Raw genomic sequence first — 18,187 nt, forward strand, 5'->3', positions numbered from 1 at the left:
TGGGCTGACCTGGACCTGCCGCTGCAGTGGGAGCGGGTCCGTGCCCTGGTGCCCGGCAGAGGGACCCGGGCCCAAGATAGTTGAGGATGGGGGGGGGTGCCTGTGTATATATGGGGTGTGTATGGAGGAGTGTAGTGGTACATGAATGTATGGGGGGTAGGGGTGCGTGTATGTGGGAGTGTGTTGAGGCATGTATGTGTGGGGGTGTACGTATGAGGGAGTGCGGTGGTGTATATGCGGGGTTTGTATAGAGGATTGTAGCGGTACATGAAGGTATAGGGGGTGAGGGGTGTGTGTATGCGGGAGTGTGTGAGGGGTGTTGGGGTGGAGGTTTAGGGGACTGTGATAGTACATGAGTGTGTGGGGTGTAGGAAGTGTGTGGTGGTTTATATGTGGGGGGTTTATGGGGAGTGTAGTGGAGCATGAGTTTGTGGGGGGTAGGGTTGTGTGTAAGGGGGAGTGTGTTAGGGCATGTAGGTGTGGGGGTGGAGGTTTTGGGGCGTGTGATAGTACATGATTGTGTGGGGGGTTGGGGTTGTGAATGAGGGAGTGGGTGGTGTGTGTGTGTGTGTGTGTGTGTGGGAAGGGGTAAGGGCTTGTGTGTGGATAATCTGGTGTTAAATGCATGGGAGATAGGGATGTGTATATAGAGGAGTATTGAGATGCATGTGTATGGGGGGTAGTGGCCCGTGTGTAGGGGGGAGTGGGGGGGTGCATGTGTATGTAGGTGTATAGGGGGGTGAAGGGTCATGATTATGAAGGGGGTAGGACTTCAGTGAGAGAAGTGGGGAGTTGTGGTGGTTTGTTCTAGGGTAGGTAGAATGAGAAGGAGTGTTTTGTGATGGGCAGGGGGGTGAGTGGGATGTAGGGTTTTGGCCGTGTATCTGAATGGGTGTGTATGTGTATAGATGTATGTGTGGGTCTGTAGGTGTGTGTGTGTGTGTGTGTAGATGTGTGTGTATACCAGGCTGATGGTGAGGGGGTGTGAATGTGTTGGTGTGTAAAGGAGAAGGGAATGCAACGTGTCTCTGGGTGGGGGCGTCTCCTAGGGGTGTGGGGGCGGTGGGCCCTTGGTCTGTCTCTCCTTCTCCCGCCCCTCCTCTTCTTTGCCCCCCCCCCCCCCCCCCCCCCCCCCCCCCCCCCCCCCCCCACTTTTGCATGTGGTTCGTTGGTGCCTTCTGGGGCCGGTGGCGGCTCCTTTATTGGGGTTGCTGAGGGCCCTGGTTGTTGGGGCAGCTGCCCTTGGCCTGTCCTGGCCTTCGGGGCCCCGGGAATGGGGGACGTGCCTCGTGCCGCAGGTGGCTCATCTTCTTGAGGGAGGCGCGCTTCCCTCGGGACCTAAATCCCCGGACCCCCCTCCTTCCCTTCTTCCACCACATACAGGCAGGGCGTTGGGAGGTGGACACGTTGATCTGGATGGTGAGAGAGGCCATCAAGGTGGTTTCGATCGCTGCACCCAGCATCGGTTCACCTCCCAGTTTTAATTACACTTAGTCAACATAACACAAAAAACACACACTGACAACACATGGACATATTTTGGGGGGCGGGCCATGCAGTGTGCGGTGGGCGGGGCTGCTTTGGTGGTCCCGCTCCCAACATGATGTGGTTACTTCTTCCCAATTTTAATTGCAAACAACACACACTTCACAATCATTCATAAGCTGGGAGGGAGGGGGTGACAATGGGGTCCTGCCACGCCCCTATTTCTGGGGCTGTGCCGGAGGAGTTTGGGCGGGGGAGTGGTGCTGTTCAGGGGGCCTGGGTCTGGGCTGGCCTGGCGGGGGTGGGACTGCTGCTGGCCCTGGGTGGTGCTGGATCGGCTGCATGTGTGGAGTGGTGGGGGGGCATTGACAGGGGTGGGGGGTAGTTGTGGGGCCCTGATCGGGGCCCTTCTATCCCCTGCTCCCCCGGGGGTATCTCACAGGGGACACGTTGGGAAAGAAAGGTGAGGGCGTGCATGAGCCAATGGATGAAGTGGTGACTGAATGTTAGGGTAGAGGGGGGGTGGGGGGATCAGGGTGAAAGAATTTAGGAAAGTGGATGGCCGCTGGGATAGGAGGAAGGGGGGGTGTATGCAGATGGGTGGGGGTGCGTATGTGGGGTTATGTTGGTGGTACAGGGAAGTGATGGGGTGGGTGTACAATGAGGACTGTGAATGTGGATAGAGGGGTGTAGGGAGGTATGTGTGTGTGTAGAGTGGGGTATGCGTGTATGGAAGAATGGGTGATTATAGAGGGAGCAGGGATGTGTGTGTGAGGGGGTGTGTGTGTATAAAGAACGGGGGTAGGAGAGTGTGAGTTTGAGCGTGTGTAAGAGAATGGGTGTATAGGGTGTGTTTAAGGAGGAAGTGTGGATGCGTGTGGGTGTGGGTGGGGGTAGGTGGGTGGGTGCATGTGTGCGTGTGCGTGTGTGTGTGTGTGTGTGTGTGTGTGTGTGTGTGTGTGTGTGTGTGTGTGTGTGCACATGTGTCTGCGTGTGTGTGTGCGTGTGTGCACATGTGTGTGCGTGTGTGCGTATGTGTGTGTGTGTGTGTGTTTGTGTGCGTGGGTGCGTGGAGGGTCTTGGTGCTCGGGGAGCGCTGCTGGTGCGCTGGGGTGCGCCCTGGCTGCCGCTCGGTGGCGGTCTGGGGATCCCGGCCCTCCGTTGGTGTGGGCTGGGCCCTCTGCCTGCGGGGGTGGGGGGTTGCTTCCGGCTCTTGGGGCCGTGGGGCCCGCGCTCTGTCTGCCCTGGGTGGCCGGTGCCTGGCGGGGCCGGTCCTCGCTGGTCCGGGCCTGCTGGGGCCTGTTCCCCCTGACTGCGGGGGACTCTGGCTGGGACCCCCCTCTGCCTCCTCCTGGGTCGGTGCATGGCTGGCTCCGGGGTGGGGTGGTTGGGGTCTGCGCCTGGGGATGGCTGCCGATGGCCCTGGTCTCGGGGGTACTCCTGGCGTGCCTCTTGCCTTTGTGTGGGAAGGGTCACACTGGCATGATCACCTTTTCCGGAACACGTTCCACTCTGCATGTTCTGCATGTGACACAGTCACCGAGTCGTCACGCAGTTTTATTCACTAACAGCAGCTAGTTTTCTCATTTCTGTTTGTTTCTCATTTATATTTAACTTTTTAGATTCATAGTTTAGTTACTATGATCTAAAGTTGGCTTGTATGTGTATGTATTTGTGTTAATACTGGCAAGTGCGTATATGTTTGTACGTATGTATGTGTGTGTATGTTTGTGCATAGAGGTGTGTGTGTATATGTATGTATGTGTATATGTATATGTGTACATATGTATATATATGTGTATATATATATATTATGTGTGTATACGTGTGTGTATATGTATGTGTATGTATGTGTGTGTATGTGTGTGTATATGTATGTGTGTGCCTGTATGTGTGTATGTATACATCTGTAGGTTGTTTTCTTTCTTTTTGTTTTTGGGTTATTTTTTAGTTGTTGTTTTTTTCTCTCCCTTTTCTCTCCCTTTATCTCTTTCCCTTTTCTTATGAGGTGTTTCTTCTCCTTTCTCTTTCTGTCTTTTGTCTGTCCTCTCTGGTCCAGCAGTACAAACTCTACAATTCAAACAACAATACAAAATAAACATAGAAATAAAATAAAAATTCAGAAAGTCAAGGGGATCATTATATCTATAAAGCTTCCCTTGGCAGAGAAAATTTGCTCAGCAGAACACAGCATCCAGACCATCATTCTGCTTGCCTAAATGCTGGACAAGACAAAAAAAAAAAAAAAAAAAAAAAAAAAAAGAAATCATTACATGAGCATGTATATGTAAAAAATATCATTTTTCCAGTCAGCAGTACATGAATATTTACATAATGGTTTAGTTTTAAAACCAGTAAGAGAGAATTAGTTATGAAATTACTTGTTTTAAAATATTGTGTCTGATTTTTGTTTGAGCAGCAAAACCATTTCCCCCTCCATCTTACTGCATGACATAGTTGAAGCACAGTCATAGAAGAAAAATTATTGCTGAGCCAGTGTTTCATGGTGACAGGTACACGGCTCCATTACTCACGTATGGGAACAAGTGTTTATCAGCACCAGACGGGAAAATATTTAAACAGGAGGGTACATTTACCCAAACCCTGTGATTAAACACTTGAGGTTAAAACATAACACATTCCCATCCAGCACAGGCAAGTTCTCTTCCCTCTCATTATGATGAAGCACGTAGATTGTCGATTTCACTCCTTCCCAACTTGCAGTTTATTCCATGTTTGATCAAAAATGTTGGGAATGTAAAATCTAAATGAAAACAGAATACAATCCTTGACTCATTTTTTAATTTGAAATGATGATTCGTTCACTATATAGTCCACTAAATACTCTGATAACTATGTTGAGGTATTATTCATCTGAGAGTTTTCTTTTGTCTAATAGTGCATAAAAACTTGTCACACAGTGCATCAGAAGAAGCACAATATACTGATGTTCTACAGTCAAGCTAATGGAGAGTGCAAAAACTGTTTAGGCTTGTCGCTAAACGTCACAAACACCAGTTGCTGTTGTGTTTTGTCATATATAATTGTTGTTTGTTTGTGTGTGTGTGTGTGTGGGGGGGGAGATAAGTTCTGGATTTTGCTTATGAATGTTTCTGCATTTGCTTGAGTTTGAACTTTTATTGAAATGTGCTAACAAAGCTCGTAGAACATTTTGCCCTAAAGCTTCATGTTTTCTTCAGACAGTATTGCATTCAACTACATGTAATGCTTTATTTTTAAATCACTGTACTTTGTTTTGTGTATTTGGAAGAAGGTCTCAGAAATTTGTGTAAAATATTGTATATTTCTCAACTCCAAAATAAGTGCCAAAAACTCCCATGTAAAGTGGGGAAAATGTCTGTATTTGCACATGCATCCCCCTTATTTGTCCTTGTTTCACTGACTTCACTGAACCTGCTTATGAAGTTTCATTTAAACTTCAGCAAATGACAATGACAAATTGCAGAACATTTCAGGACAACTTTTATATAAGAAGTGCCCTTTTTTTTTTTAAAAAAAAAAAAAAAAAATGCAATAAATAGAAACATAATGAAACAGATAAGACAATGTTTTTGGGTTTTACATAATATCCAAAATGCCTTTTAGTTTGAATCTGTAAAGTAAGATGCAACCATCTGGATTAATTAAGAATTGAAGATTTAAATACCAGAGTAATTATTTACTCCATAAGTTGGTTACAGTATCTGGAAAGGATTTAAAACATCACTTTATTTCACCATTTGGCAGCAGCTGTTTGTAGCCAGTTTCCATTCACCTAATGTCATTCCATGTATTTAAAAATACTCTCGGATGGACAGAGAGACCACTGTGTTGCAGATCTATGTGGTTATGTATTGCCAGGCTTGTTTTCAGTGAGACAGAGCCCAGCCTGATTTTTCATATCCCTTAGGTCTGCCGAGGGGAGACCAGACATTGAGGTTGAAAGTAGGGACGAATGTAAGGAAGTGGTTTAGGTTATAGAGGTTGAGCTTTTTTCCTCGTGTGTGGTGTATCCACGGGAAAAAAGGGGAGAAAAAAAACACGGGGGTGACTGAGCCATATGAATTAAAGCTGAAAGCAGTGGTTTGACTGGGAAAAACAAAATTCCTGACATCTCCGCAAAAGTGAGACAAGAGTTTGATTTCCAGTCACAACAAAATCAACAAACCTTTGAGGTTTTCAAAACGCAGCAGATTTGGTCTTAAGCCTTTGACCATGTAAACTGAGTGTGGAAGTTTCAACACAACAGCTGAAACACCAAACTCTACAAAAGGAGTTTTAGATTTCAAATTTTTTTAGGGTTTAGATAAACTGCAAGGTCACAATGTTTGCACTAAACAGCAAAGAAAAATACTGGGTGCATTACAGTGATGCTTGCAGCTGCAGTATGTCATTAGTGCATCATTTTCCACTCAGACATGCATGTGTGCGCTCAAACACACACGCACGTTCATATATCTGAATTCCTTTGCCTTTCAGGGTGCTCCCAGCTGCTGTACTGAATAATAAACCCCAAAACTTCAACTGTGCGTAACACATTCTGCTAAAACTGAATTCCCTGTAAACTTCCACTGGTTGTTTTACACACCCAAATTGGTATTTTGTGTGGCACACACATAATTACATGTTTGGTTGGTAAATCAAGAACTCTAGCAAGCCCTGGGCTCTGAAGGCTTCCCTCAAACTATAGCCTTGAGAAAGCTATTAATATCCCCTGCAGACTCAGGCAGAACGATCTGCTTTGACGTTATGGTGCAAGACTGCAAAGCAACAGCTCAAAAGTACATCACACTCATTTCATTTTATCAGATTAATTGCATCCAGTAAAGGTTTTGTTAAAAAAAAATGAATAAAGTAGCCATGCTGTCTAGACTTAAGCTAAAATGGGATATAATTTAGTTTACAAATGGAGCTGAACAGTGAGGTGTAGTTTTTAGGACTGATGAAGTTAACTGGATCAGCTTTTTTTAAACAGTTTCCTGTAGCTTTGCTGGATTGCTTTTAGTCCTGGTGCAGAATATGGTGAAGTTTTTCAAATGCTGAATATTTATATAGCCACAAAAAAGCAAAGATAACAAAGACATGTATCCTCCTACTGACTTGAAAAAGGGTGTTGGTCTGAACACATGCGGAGACTGAGGGGCATGTAAATAGACACATACACAGACACGCAGTGTTTTTCCCACTTACTCTCCCTCCCCCTTTTTTCCTCCCCCTCACATCTGGATTGCTGGCAGGCACCAGTTCCTGTGCGTGGTGCGTGTATTTTAGCAGGGGACTCAGTTTTAGGGTTGGGCAGGTTCTAGTGTGTAAATCTGATCAGCTCAAGAATGAACTAAATTGTTGTGCAAAATACAGTTATTTCTGCTTTAATTTCAGGGTTTGGGGTGGTTTGGAAGACAAGCACTTTGATTCAGCAGCACGACAGCAAGTTTAACAAATATTTGATTTATATTTACAGAACTTTTGGATAATGTTATGCAGGCCAAGGACATTCAACTTCATCATTACACTAGGTGATAGGGGAAGATCCACAGATCACTGAAAAAAATACAATATTTCTCGTTCATGTTAATGCTCTGAAGTTTTCTTTTAGATTTCCTGCAACCAGACCCAAGTTTTAACCATGTCATACTCGTGTGGGTTGTTGAAATGCAAAATCATGAGTGAGGAGGAACTACGTGGGAGGAAATATGTGCATGAGGTCAAACTCAGATGGATCGTGTTTTTCCCCTCCAAAAGGTAGGATTTACTCTAGAGACATATAGTTAATTTTCATTGTCTCCAGATAACACTCCCACATGCTCATTTTCACACTATAATTCAACATTTTCTAGGCTATATGTTATGAACAATTTATGTATAAATCCAAGCTTTTTGCCAGTATGTGATCTTTTTTACAACAACCAGAACATCACTAATCAGAGGTTTTTAAATCCGACCCAGGCCACTTTCATATGGGATCCTAAATCAGACACAAGTCCAATGTTTGTCAAGACGACCTCATTCTTATCAGAAATGTGACATTTCATGTCACATTTCATCAGAATTTTGCTTCATTAAGGTAAGATATACATTACTGCTTTACCCCAAATGAAGCAAGATGTGGCAAAAGAAAATGTAACAACCAACAAAACAATAATCTATTATAATTTAGTTGAATCTGATTAGATAACAACTTGAAGATTGAGGCACACACACTGGCATGTGTAGCATCCATATTTGCTTCTGGAAGCAGTAAACACACTGTTCTGCGTGTGACATCATGTCTTCTGTCTGCAGGAGTTTTATTTTATGTCAGAAATTATGTGAACAGCCATATAAAGAAAATAGGAAATCAACAAAAAAAAAAAAAATTGAATTGCAATGTAAACAGTCTGGATCTCTATATGTGTGTGTGTGTGTGTGTGTGTGTGTGTGTGTGTGTGTGTGTGTGTGCATAGCAGAAAATATGTTGTTGTTGTTATATCATCATTTAAAAGCCTGTATTTATCATATGAAAATTTTATTAGTTTGTTGGGGTTCTTATTCCTGGAACCATAAATCTAAATTATTGCAAGTGGTTGATATGACATGTTAGCCTATACCTTTAATATTCAAAATGCATTAATCACCCATGCCAAAAGTAACACTTGTGTGTAAACAGCAATAAAAACATGCTAGAAAAAAGGAATACACAAACAAAATTTGGGAAGTTAGCTATTAACCTCTAGTATAAAAAGTGAGTCACAAAATCTTGTTTATTGAAAACTTGGAAAGTTCAAAGGCTTCACAGTTGGCCTAATTCAAGAGGGATGAACAGCAAAGAAATGCTACCCTAAAACTCCTTGTTAATTTGACATTGCTGTGACTTGTTCCATGAAGTACTTGATGAAAAGAGGATAAATTAAAGTATGTGTGCACTGGTGCTGATTCACACAGTCATCACCGAGCAATTACTCTTAACCTCAAGCAAACATCAGATCAACCCGCGTAGAGAAAAACAGGTTGTGCAGAAGGATCATTGGTGGGTCCATGAGAAGTCTAAGCTTCACTTTCTGCTTCAGGTAGTCATCTCAACAACCCTCAATTTATGCACTTATATGTTTGTGTTTTTACCTTTGGAGTTCCCCAGAGGACAGTTATGTAGTGCATCATCTAGGAGGATGTGTCTTGGCATGGAAAAGGTGACTGAATGTTTGTAGTTTTAACATTTACCCTAATTCCTCCTAGACAGCTGTGGCTTACACACTGATGAGCCACTCAGCGATACATGGGTTTGTTCAAGAATGTGTATGAGTATTCTTGCAACGTTTTGGGCATATGAAGTATGGGATCATAGAAGATTGCTGGTCCGAACGAGCGCGTGCGTCGCGCTGGAGGTTCCACCCCGATGTGACGTCATTGCAATTGAAGAAGTCTGGGATCTGAGCTCCAAACTCAGCTGGACCAGTCAGACAGATCTGTACGGAGGTTCGCTCTCAGCATCCGACCGATCCAGCGAGAAGGTTAAAAGGTAAAGTGTCTTACTTATTATTTAACGCATCTAAATTACACAGAAACAGAAACGAGGCAATATAATTGTTTCCGCTGATTGCAGATCTGGGAAAATTTTAGCTGGAAGATTTAAACTTTTATGACACTGACACAGGACTTAATGATTTTATTTGTCAGTCGTTTATGACAAAAAAAAACAAACAAACAAAAAAGCTTGCATTTCTAATAACCCCATCTCTGCAGAGTGTGGGAAGCCTTCAGTGCAGACAGTTTGATGTTTGGATTGAGTAGTTTTGATCAACAAATTCCGTTCCCATTTCTTGCTATGATGGAAGTTTTACGCAGAGGTGACTATTATGCGCATTTTTTGCGCATTTTCCTTGCACATGTCGAACTGTTGTAGAGAGCGCTTGTTTTATTTTAATATGCAGCTCTGAGAAAGTGGACAATTTTATTTTAAATATAAATATTTGTCTTTGTGTCGTTCGTGCTTCGATGGAAACCGCAGCCCAGACGAATGAAGCAAGTTTGAGGTTGTCACTGAAAGAACTAGGAATATTCTGGCTTTGTTTTTTATTGGCTACTACAAATGGGGTTTTATGTTTTTTAAAGTGTTTTTTAGTGTGGACTATATCTTGAGTTGTAATTCAGGTTATCAGATTTTCTTTTTTATTTTGTTGAGGGGAAAAAGTTGAGAAGTTTACCAATTACTTTTGTTTTGTTGCAGGTTTAAAGACAATGATGGAGCTAATGACCACTTCCCCTTTTTTCAATTCTACCTATGAAACCTGGGAGAATAGCTCATTCTATGGTGACGAGTATGACGGCGGCGATGATCATGGTGATACCGATGAACATGCTGAGCTGAGACAGTCTCTTAACATCATGTCCCTGATTGTTTACTGCCTGGCGTTTGTCCTCGGTGTGCTCGGTAATGGAGTGGTAATCTGGGTGACTGGCTTCAAGATGAAGAAAACTGTTAACACGGTTTGGTTTCTCAACCTTGCTGTGGCTGACTTCCTATTTACAGCATTCCTGCCTCTGAGTGTGACATACACAGCTATGGATTTCCACTGGCCTTTTGGCAAGTTCATGTGCAAGCTGAACACCACCATAAGCTTTCTCAACATGTTTGCCAGCGTCTACATCCTGGTAGTGATCAGTGCGGACAGATGCGTGTCAGTGGTGTGGCCCGTCTGGGCCCAGAACCATCGAAATGTACGCAAGGCTTCCTGTGTGAGTCTGTGTGTTTGGCTGCTGGCTTTGATTCTCAGCTCTCCGTACTTCATCTTCAGGGACACTGGGTCATCTTACGACGACAAAAACATCATCAACTGTTTCAACAATTTTGCTTTCTCTGAAGATGATGAAACTCAATCTGTGATTCAGTTACGGCTTTCACGCCATCAAGCCATGACCATCACCCGCTTCATCCTGGGCTTTGTTGTCCCATTCAGTATCATTGTCTCCTGTTACGCTGTCATAATCCATCATCTTAGAAGAAACCGCACCCTGGCCAGCCAATCCAGTCGACCCTTTAAAATAATTGCTGCCATCATCATCACTTTCTTCTTCTGCTGGGCTCCTTTTCACATCATGGGTCTTATTGAGTTAGTACATCATACAGCAAATTTTTCAAGTGAAATATTAGACCACATCATCACCATTGGGGTCCCTATCGCAACAAGCCTGGCCTTCCTCAATAGCTGCCTGAACCCACTGCTGTATGTGTTTATGGGTCAAGATTTCAAAGATAAAGTCCGTAAATCCATCCTGAATGTGCTGGAGACCGCCTTCCAAGAGGAGGTGTCTCGCTCTTACACATATACAAACTCAATGGTCACAAGTCGGAGTAAAGACAAGTCAGTATCTGATGTTGAGGTGTGAGGCTTTTACTAACTGAACTAAATATCTTAACTGTACAGACTACATGATAATGTATATACCAAATTATTATTTTTCTTTTTTAATATCTGTTTTGTTGTTGTTGTTTTTACTATTGTTGTTCTTTGTTTTGTTTTTTGCTTGCTTTGTTTTTGGACAAAGAATAACATGTAAGAATTTAAGATATTTTAGTCTGATATGACATGAATTACAAATTAGAAGCATTGTCCCTTTCCTTCAAAATCTAAGTGTTTTAATGTACAATTTAAAATCCATGTTTCATCTGACCAACAATCAAGTTTAGGTAGCCATTTTTTAAGGATATTTTCTTTTTTAATTACCTGTACTGACTAATCAACTGTCAGATTTGATTTTAACTTTTATGTCCACTACTCAAATACACAAGCATTGTATGGTATATGTGGTTTATTGTTGTACATCTTTATAAAAGCTGGATTCTTATGTAATCAATATATAACCAAACCAAAAATGGTTCATTTTTTTCCTATCCATTTTCTCATCTTCAGTGGTTCCTCTAAACGTCGAATATTTTCATGATGATGATTGTGCCTCTTACTATAACCATGATGATAAATAAAATAACCTTTGATTTATTCCCTTTTCTGTCCATTTTATACATCTTATTATCACCACATGAGTGCACAGAACAGCTTCTTTCCCAGTTCTACACTGGGATCAGAACAAAGTGATCTTAGTGTTTTGGTGGCACGTCTGTGGAATGCAATTATTTCTGCAGGCCAGTAGGTAAAGCTATTTACTATGGAAGCATTTTACAGTTTTAACACAGTTTGATATGGTACTTTTATGAAGACATCATTTAGTGTGCTGTAGCTTTGTTTTTCTGTTCAAGTGTTCTCCTGTCAGTTTGGAAGAAAATGGGTAAATGACAGTAATGTCAAAGTCTGTTCATTTAAATCAATTTAAAATAGTCTTATTTCGTTTTTTGTCTCATAGCCCCGAGTCTTTGCTGACATTGTGTTTTGGCCACAACTGGTTTTGCTCTGACTGTAATACCAGTAATAGCTGAGCTACAGTGTATTTCCGCAGACTAAGGTGTTGTCCTGACCGAGCACTGATGTTTACAGGTTTGTGTACAGGTTTTAAAAAATTATACTTGATCTCTATATCTAACTAGTAGTGTGTCTTAGCGTGCTTATTTCTACTGAAGATTTAATGACTGTTTTAAAAGGTCAAATGCTTCAGAGGTTAATTACAGCAAAATTATGAGAGATTACACAAAAAAACAATTGCTGGTAGATTTCTTATTTTTTCTCATTAAGCCTTTGTAGTGAAGACAAAACAGAGTTTCTTCTAAGGAACAGCATCAAGCAGATCTCCTGAACTGTGCAAGCACTGTCAGAAAAATCTAGTGGCCACACATTCATTGCCATGTAATCCAAAGTTTGTGACATTTGTGGGATATCTATCTTTCCAGTTGGTAAGTAAGACTGATTGTGAATGCTGTTGTACAAATGAAACAGACAACAGGTGGAAATGAGAAGCCATTAGTAAGACAACCTTTTATAAAGTAATGGTCCCAGTCTTCGTCCTTTCAAGCTGGTCACATTTGCATTGTCCAAGTGGGTTTGCTGTCTCTCCCAGAACAGTGTATAGACATGCAGGAGATACCAGGAGATGTGGAGGGGACTGTTGGAAGACAACAATCCAGCAACAGGACTGCTATTTTAAAGGATACTTGTTTTTTTTTTTATTAACATGTACTGATTGATCAGTACAGGAATTGAGTTCTTTCTGATGCATGACGATGCTCGGCCTCATGGGGCTGGCATGTGTCAGCATTACTTGCCAGAATGATAGTTTGTCAGGTGTACCACAAAGCTTACACTTCCTATTACTCTACATCTCTATATCTCTACAGAGCGTGGGAAGCCTTTACAGTCAGTTTGATGGTTAGACTGAACAATTTTGCTCAACAAATTCTGTTCCCATTTTTTGTGTTGATGGAAGTTTTATGCAGGGGTGAATGTTATGTGCATTTTGCTTGCACATGTAGTTGCAGACTGCAAGTGGTTTGTTTTTATATGCAATTCTGGGAAATTGAACATTTATTTTAAACAGAAATATTTGTCTTCATGTCCTGCATGCTACAATGTAAACCGTGTCCAGACTATAGAGACAAGTTTGAAGTTGTCATTGAAAGAACAAAAAATTTTCTGTTTTTGTTTCACAGAATTTTTTTCTTTTTTTTTTCCAAAATAATATGGAATTTCTGTGATGGACTGGCAAGCTGTCCAGGGTGTACTTTGCCTTTCGCCCAAAGCCAGCTGGGATAGGCTCCAGCTTCCCCGCGACCCTGAATTAGAATAAACGGTTTAGAAAATGAATGAATGAATGAATATGGGATTTTACTTTACAAGGTATTTTGTAGTATGGACTATATCTTGATTTGTAACTCAAGTTACATTTTCTTTATTATTTTGTTTAACCTTTTGTGAAAAATATGAGAAATTTACTTTTGTTTTGTTGCAGGTTTAAAGACAATGATGGAGATAATGACCACTTCCCCATTTTTGTTTTGTTCTTTGTTTTTGTTTTTTTTTTTCTTCCTTTGGTTTTTTTGTTGTTCCTTTTTTGTTTTTACTTTTGTTTTGCTTTGTTTTGTTTTTTTGACAAAAAAATATAAGGTAAGATTACAGCTATTTTAGTCTGATATGACATAAATTACAAATTAGAAGCATTGTTCCTTTCCTTCTGCCTTCTGAAACATGGAAGTATGACCCTCTAAGTGCTCCACTTACTATAAAGCAAACTGAGTCAAAATCTGAGTGTTTAATGTACCATTTAAAAATCCATTTTTCATCTGACAAACAATCAAGTTTAGGTAGAAATTTTTTAAGGATATTTTTTTAATAACGTACTGATTGATCAGTACATGATATATGTGTTTTTTTGTTGTACATCTTTATAAAAGTTTGATTATTTTGTAATCAATATATAATAAAAACCAAAAATGCCAGAGTCCGGACACACCATGGAGAACATTCTGCTGCCTGCAACATCTACCAGCATGACCAGTTGACAGTGATGGTCTGAGGGGACATGTCCTTTGAGGGTCATACAGACCTCCATGTGTTGGCCAGAGGAAGCCTGACTGGGAATTGAGTTCTTTCTGATGCATGACGATGCTCGGTTCCATGTGGCTGGCATGTGTCAGCAATTCCTGCATGAGGAAGGCATTGACTGTGGACTTGTCTGCCTGAATCCATCCAATTCAGCACCTCCTAGGGCATCACGACACCAGGTTGGACCACAGACTGTCCAGTAGTGACTGATGCTCCACTGCTATGATTCAGGTCTAGAAGGAGAAGATCTGTCATCTCAACAAGATCATGCCCAGAGTCTTACAGGCACATAGAGGCCATACATAGTGCGAATTTTGCAATCCCTCTTCACAACTAAAAGGACACATGCCAACTGTTGATCAAGTAAGTGAGTAAACCTTTATTTATTGCACGTTTCAAGACAAAAAAAAAAGTCATTCAAAACATAAAAACCTTTAAGATAATTGCAGCCATTATTACTTTCTCTGCTCTCTCTCATCATGCATAAGATTAAACTTGTTAATTTCACTGCAAATAAAACCAAAGTCAAGCTGTCCAAAATCAATCCTCGAGGGCCACTATCCTGCATGTTTTTAATGTACCTTTGTTCCAGCACCCTTAGCTCATTAAATGGATGTAGCAGCCTATGAAGTTCTGCATTATGAATAGTTTGAGTCAGGTGTGTTGGAGCAGGGAAGCATGGAAAACCTGCAGGATTGTGGCCCTTGAGGACTGAAACACCTCTGACCTGAGTTAACCTTTTGCACATCATCACTATCAGGAAACCATTAGTCACCATTCTGATCTTTACAGTTGCCCAAAAGCATATTGTTTTTATGGGTGTTTCATAAAACCCACAAATTCTCTCTTTTTTTTCCAGGAAGATGAAATCTGTTCTCACATAAAGTCAATTAACTGCAATCACAGCAAAGATAGGTTAGGATGAAAACTTTCATTAGCCTAGTTTTTTTTTCCCCCTTTACGTCTCACAATTATCCATTTCAAACTGATGCTGCTTCATATATGTTTTTAATTGCACCTACATGCAATTGAAGCAATTAAGAATTGAGAAAAGGATTTATTAGAAATAAAGGATGTGGTGTCCGAGATATCCAGAAGCTCGAAACCAGAGGTTCACTGCAAAGATATGTGAGCTGAGTTTCAAGAGATTTCTAGAAAGTGTAGAATTTTACTACTAGTTAAGGGATGTAGATTGTCTGGGTGATGTCAGGAGATCCAGGAGGGAGAGGGCCTGTGATGGTGGATTGTTGGAGGGCAGAACAGGTTCCACAGAATGGTTTGTGTCCAGATCCGGAGGGCTGCCAGTAGTTGTTAGGATTATCAAGTGGTTGGTTATGGCACAGATGATTCTTCGAAAAGACTGCTGGACAAACACAAGGAGCTCAGGAGGATCCAGGTGGCTGATATCACTAGGGAAAATGTACAGAGATTCAGTTAGTAGCACTAGAACACAGGGGTACTAAAAGAGACCACAGGAGCGCTTGGGTTTTACAACTAGGCTGAAGCGATGAAGGACTGGGAGCCAGCTCCAGATATAGTGCAGAGGGATGACAACAAATCCTCTACAGCTGTGCAGGATCAAACACATGTGGGCCATGGCGAATCACCCTCCAAAAGACGTCTGGCACCCTCTGTAGGACACTGAAAAACATTGCGCCCCTAGGGAACCCAGATCTCTGACACCAGCTAATCATTTTAATTATGAGCTGTTTGTTTTTAAGTGCTTCTTATTGCAGCACAAAACTGATGTTCCAATATAATATGATTTCTTATTTCAGCTAACTTTTTCTGATAATGGTAGTTGATTTTTTTTTTCCTCCAGAAGGTCTTTTTGGCAAGCTGTTAAATTTAGTGCATGAAGGGAGCACCATGAAACCACTTAAAAAGAAATAACAAGCCACTTCCTTGACAAAAGAATAAGTCAGCTACAAAATCACAATGGTTTGTTTACAATTATTAAATGAGCAAAAGCATAATATCTGTTATACTTTTTCCACAAATAATATTAAATTTAAGGATAAGCGGCAGAAGATGGATGGATGGATGGATGGATGGATGGATGGATAAATTTAAGGATAAAATTAAAGAATGTAATTTTCCTACATGAAGGGTTTGCTCTGTTATATGTATTCATGCAATACTGAATTAGCTGTTTGAAAAGTGGTTAGACACAGCGTTGTGGAAAACCGAACAAACAAAAAAGGTTTTTTTAAAAGCTTCCACTGAGTACAGCAATAAAATAAATCTCTGTTTTCTTTTGCCTAAAAAAAAAAAAAACACAGATTAAGTCTCAGTTTAGGAATCGGCTGAAAATAGTAATAATTAGTTTATACGGATATTTTAAGTCTTTGAGTTCTCTAGTTTTTCCACTATGTGTTTGCATTTTTTAAGATCATAAACTTACATTTTTGACCAGCAAATGAAGATGTTCAATATGCTCCACTTTACATGAGAAGCCATGAACAACATTTTGTATAAACATGTTTCCTGTACACACTTTATACATGGAAAATTTTGGGGGAAAAAATGTATGGAAAATCCTTTCAACTTTATGTATATATGAAAGGGTTACTTGAGTAAAAACACAACAACTGATGAATAGTTAGTATGCTGTTACTGTGTTTGCTTTTGTTGTAATAATCAGTTCATTACTTGCTGAAACCTAGATTTTTTTTATTTTAAAAGTTTCACATGTAATTTACATGTCCCATCCTTTTTTTGTGTGTGTCCCTATGCTGTACCCCTGGTGTTCAAGATTCATATATCATGTTGTTTATAGAGTTACAGGGCTTGGACTGCAGCTGGCAGATGTCTTCAGATTGTTCAGCACAATAGAAAGCATTAAAAGTGGTTTATTGTGAAATCACTTTTTGACACACAGCTTTCCACTACCTTTGTACTTATTCCATGCAGCGTCATGATTTTGCCACTAGGTAGTTTTTGAATGGCCTTGGTGATCCTCGGGTACTACAAGCCCTCCAGGCCCCTCGAGTCCTCTAATAAGTGACTTCCACAAACTCCACACATTTTAACAAAGACTCATGGTAAGTCTTCTTTTTGTTTTTATGCGCCACATTTGTGGAACAGTCTGCCAGAGGATTTGAGGACCGTGAATACTGTTAAGGTTTTTAAAAGCCAGCTTAAGACCCATCTTTTTAACCAGGCTTTTAATTAAATATTGTTAAAAGTCCGTGCTCTGACAGAGACTGCATCACCCATAGTGCACCGGGGCTTCTTGTAGTTCCACTTTGTCGCCACATAAGTTTGTCTTGTGACGCGGCAGCACACCTGTAGCATATTAAGTGGCTAGTGCCATCTGTGTTGCATCCTGTGTTAGTGTGGGTGTGAGAGTTCCGTGTGCGTTCTTTCTATGTAAGTACAACGTATGAATGAAACGTATGTTTATTTCAGCTATAACCTGACGTGATCATAAGCTTCATTTTAGTTTCTGCTACACCTCACAGCTAAACTGCATGTGTGCATGTTAGTTGTCGGCTTAAATAATCAGTCACATTGAGTACAGTTCCAGTTATAACCTTAAACCTGTAAATGATCATTTCATTGGCAATCTGTCGGTTCTGTTATGTTTGATTGTTTAGAGAAATGATTCATTACATTTTATTTGTTGGGTTGGAGCTCCCTCTGCAGGATTTCTGTAGTACTGCGGGTCATTTTCTGTAGTATTGATGTGTATGGGATTGCTAATCTCCAGTTATTTATGTATCCATTTGTTCTTTCTGTTGCAGATAACCACACATACATTTACCCATATACACCCCCATACACATATATGGATATGCCGGCCATTAACAAGTTGTTGTATGCTTGTACCTCCTTGCTGAACCTTCAGTAAACTGATCTGCACTGCACTGCTGGAGTTTGCCTGTTCCTTCTGACCGAGGACGATTCAGTTGACGCACTGTGGAATATCAGCTGTGACATATACATCCCTTTAACAAATATATTTCTAGACATTTTTCTTATGACATTCACTTGACAAAAGTTATTTATCTCTGTTATTGCATTCTATAGGGGATGTGTTTTATTGACTTATTAATTCATCCAGTGTTATGTATAAACTTTGAATTTGAGCTTGTAACTAGAGCGACTTTCTGATACTTTCCACTACTTTTAATTTCTAAGTTATCACTATACAATTTGTTTTAAATACAATCCTATGTGGAATTATAAACATTAATTTATATGTATAGACACATTTTAGCAAACGTGACTGTAAT

General features: G+C 40.9%; 1 protein-coding gene across 1 annotated transcript; it reads left to right on the forward strand.

Annotated features, from left to right (window-relative positions):
• Positions 1-8,921: 8,921 nt before the first annotated feature.
• fpr1 (formyl peptide receptor 1) lies at positions 8,922-11,426 on the forward strand. Its single transcript, XM_079240432.1, has 2 exons — positions 8,922-8,980; positions 9,689-11,426. The coding sequence occupies exon 2, from the start codon at positions 9,700-9,702 to the stop codon at positions 10,846-10,848; it is 1,149 nt and encodes a 382-aa protein (XP_079096558.1). The 5' UTR covers positions 8,922-8,980; positions 9,689-9,699; the 3' UTR covers positions 10,849-11,426.
• Positions 11,427-18,187: the final 6,761 nt, after the last annotated feature.

Source organism: Telmatherina bonti (genome assembly GCF_933228915.1).
Source record: "Telmatherina bonti genome assembly, chromosome: 5".
Lineage (NCBI taxonomy): Eukaryota > Metazoa > Chordata > Actinopteri > Atheriniformes > Telmatherinidae > Telmatherina > Telmatherina bonti.

Excerpts from the sequence above, each read along its gene's own strand:
- fpr1 (XM_079240432.1), top strand. The coding sequence starts at position 9,700 with ATGATGGAGCTAATGACCACTTCCCCTTTTTTCAATTCTACCTATGAA.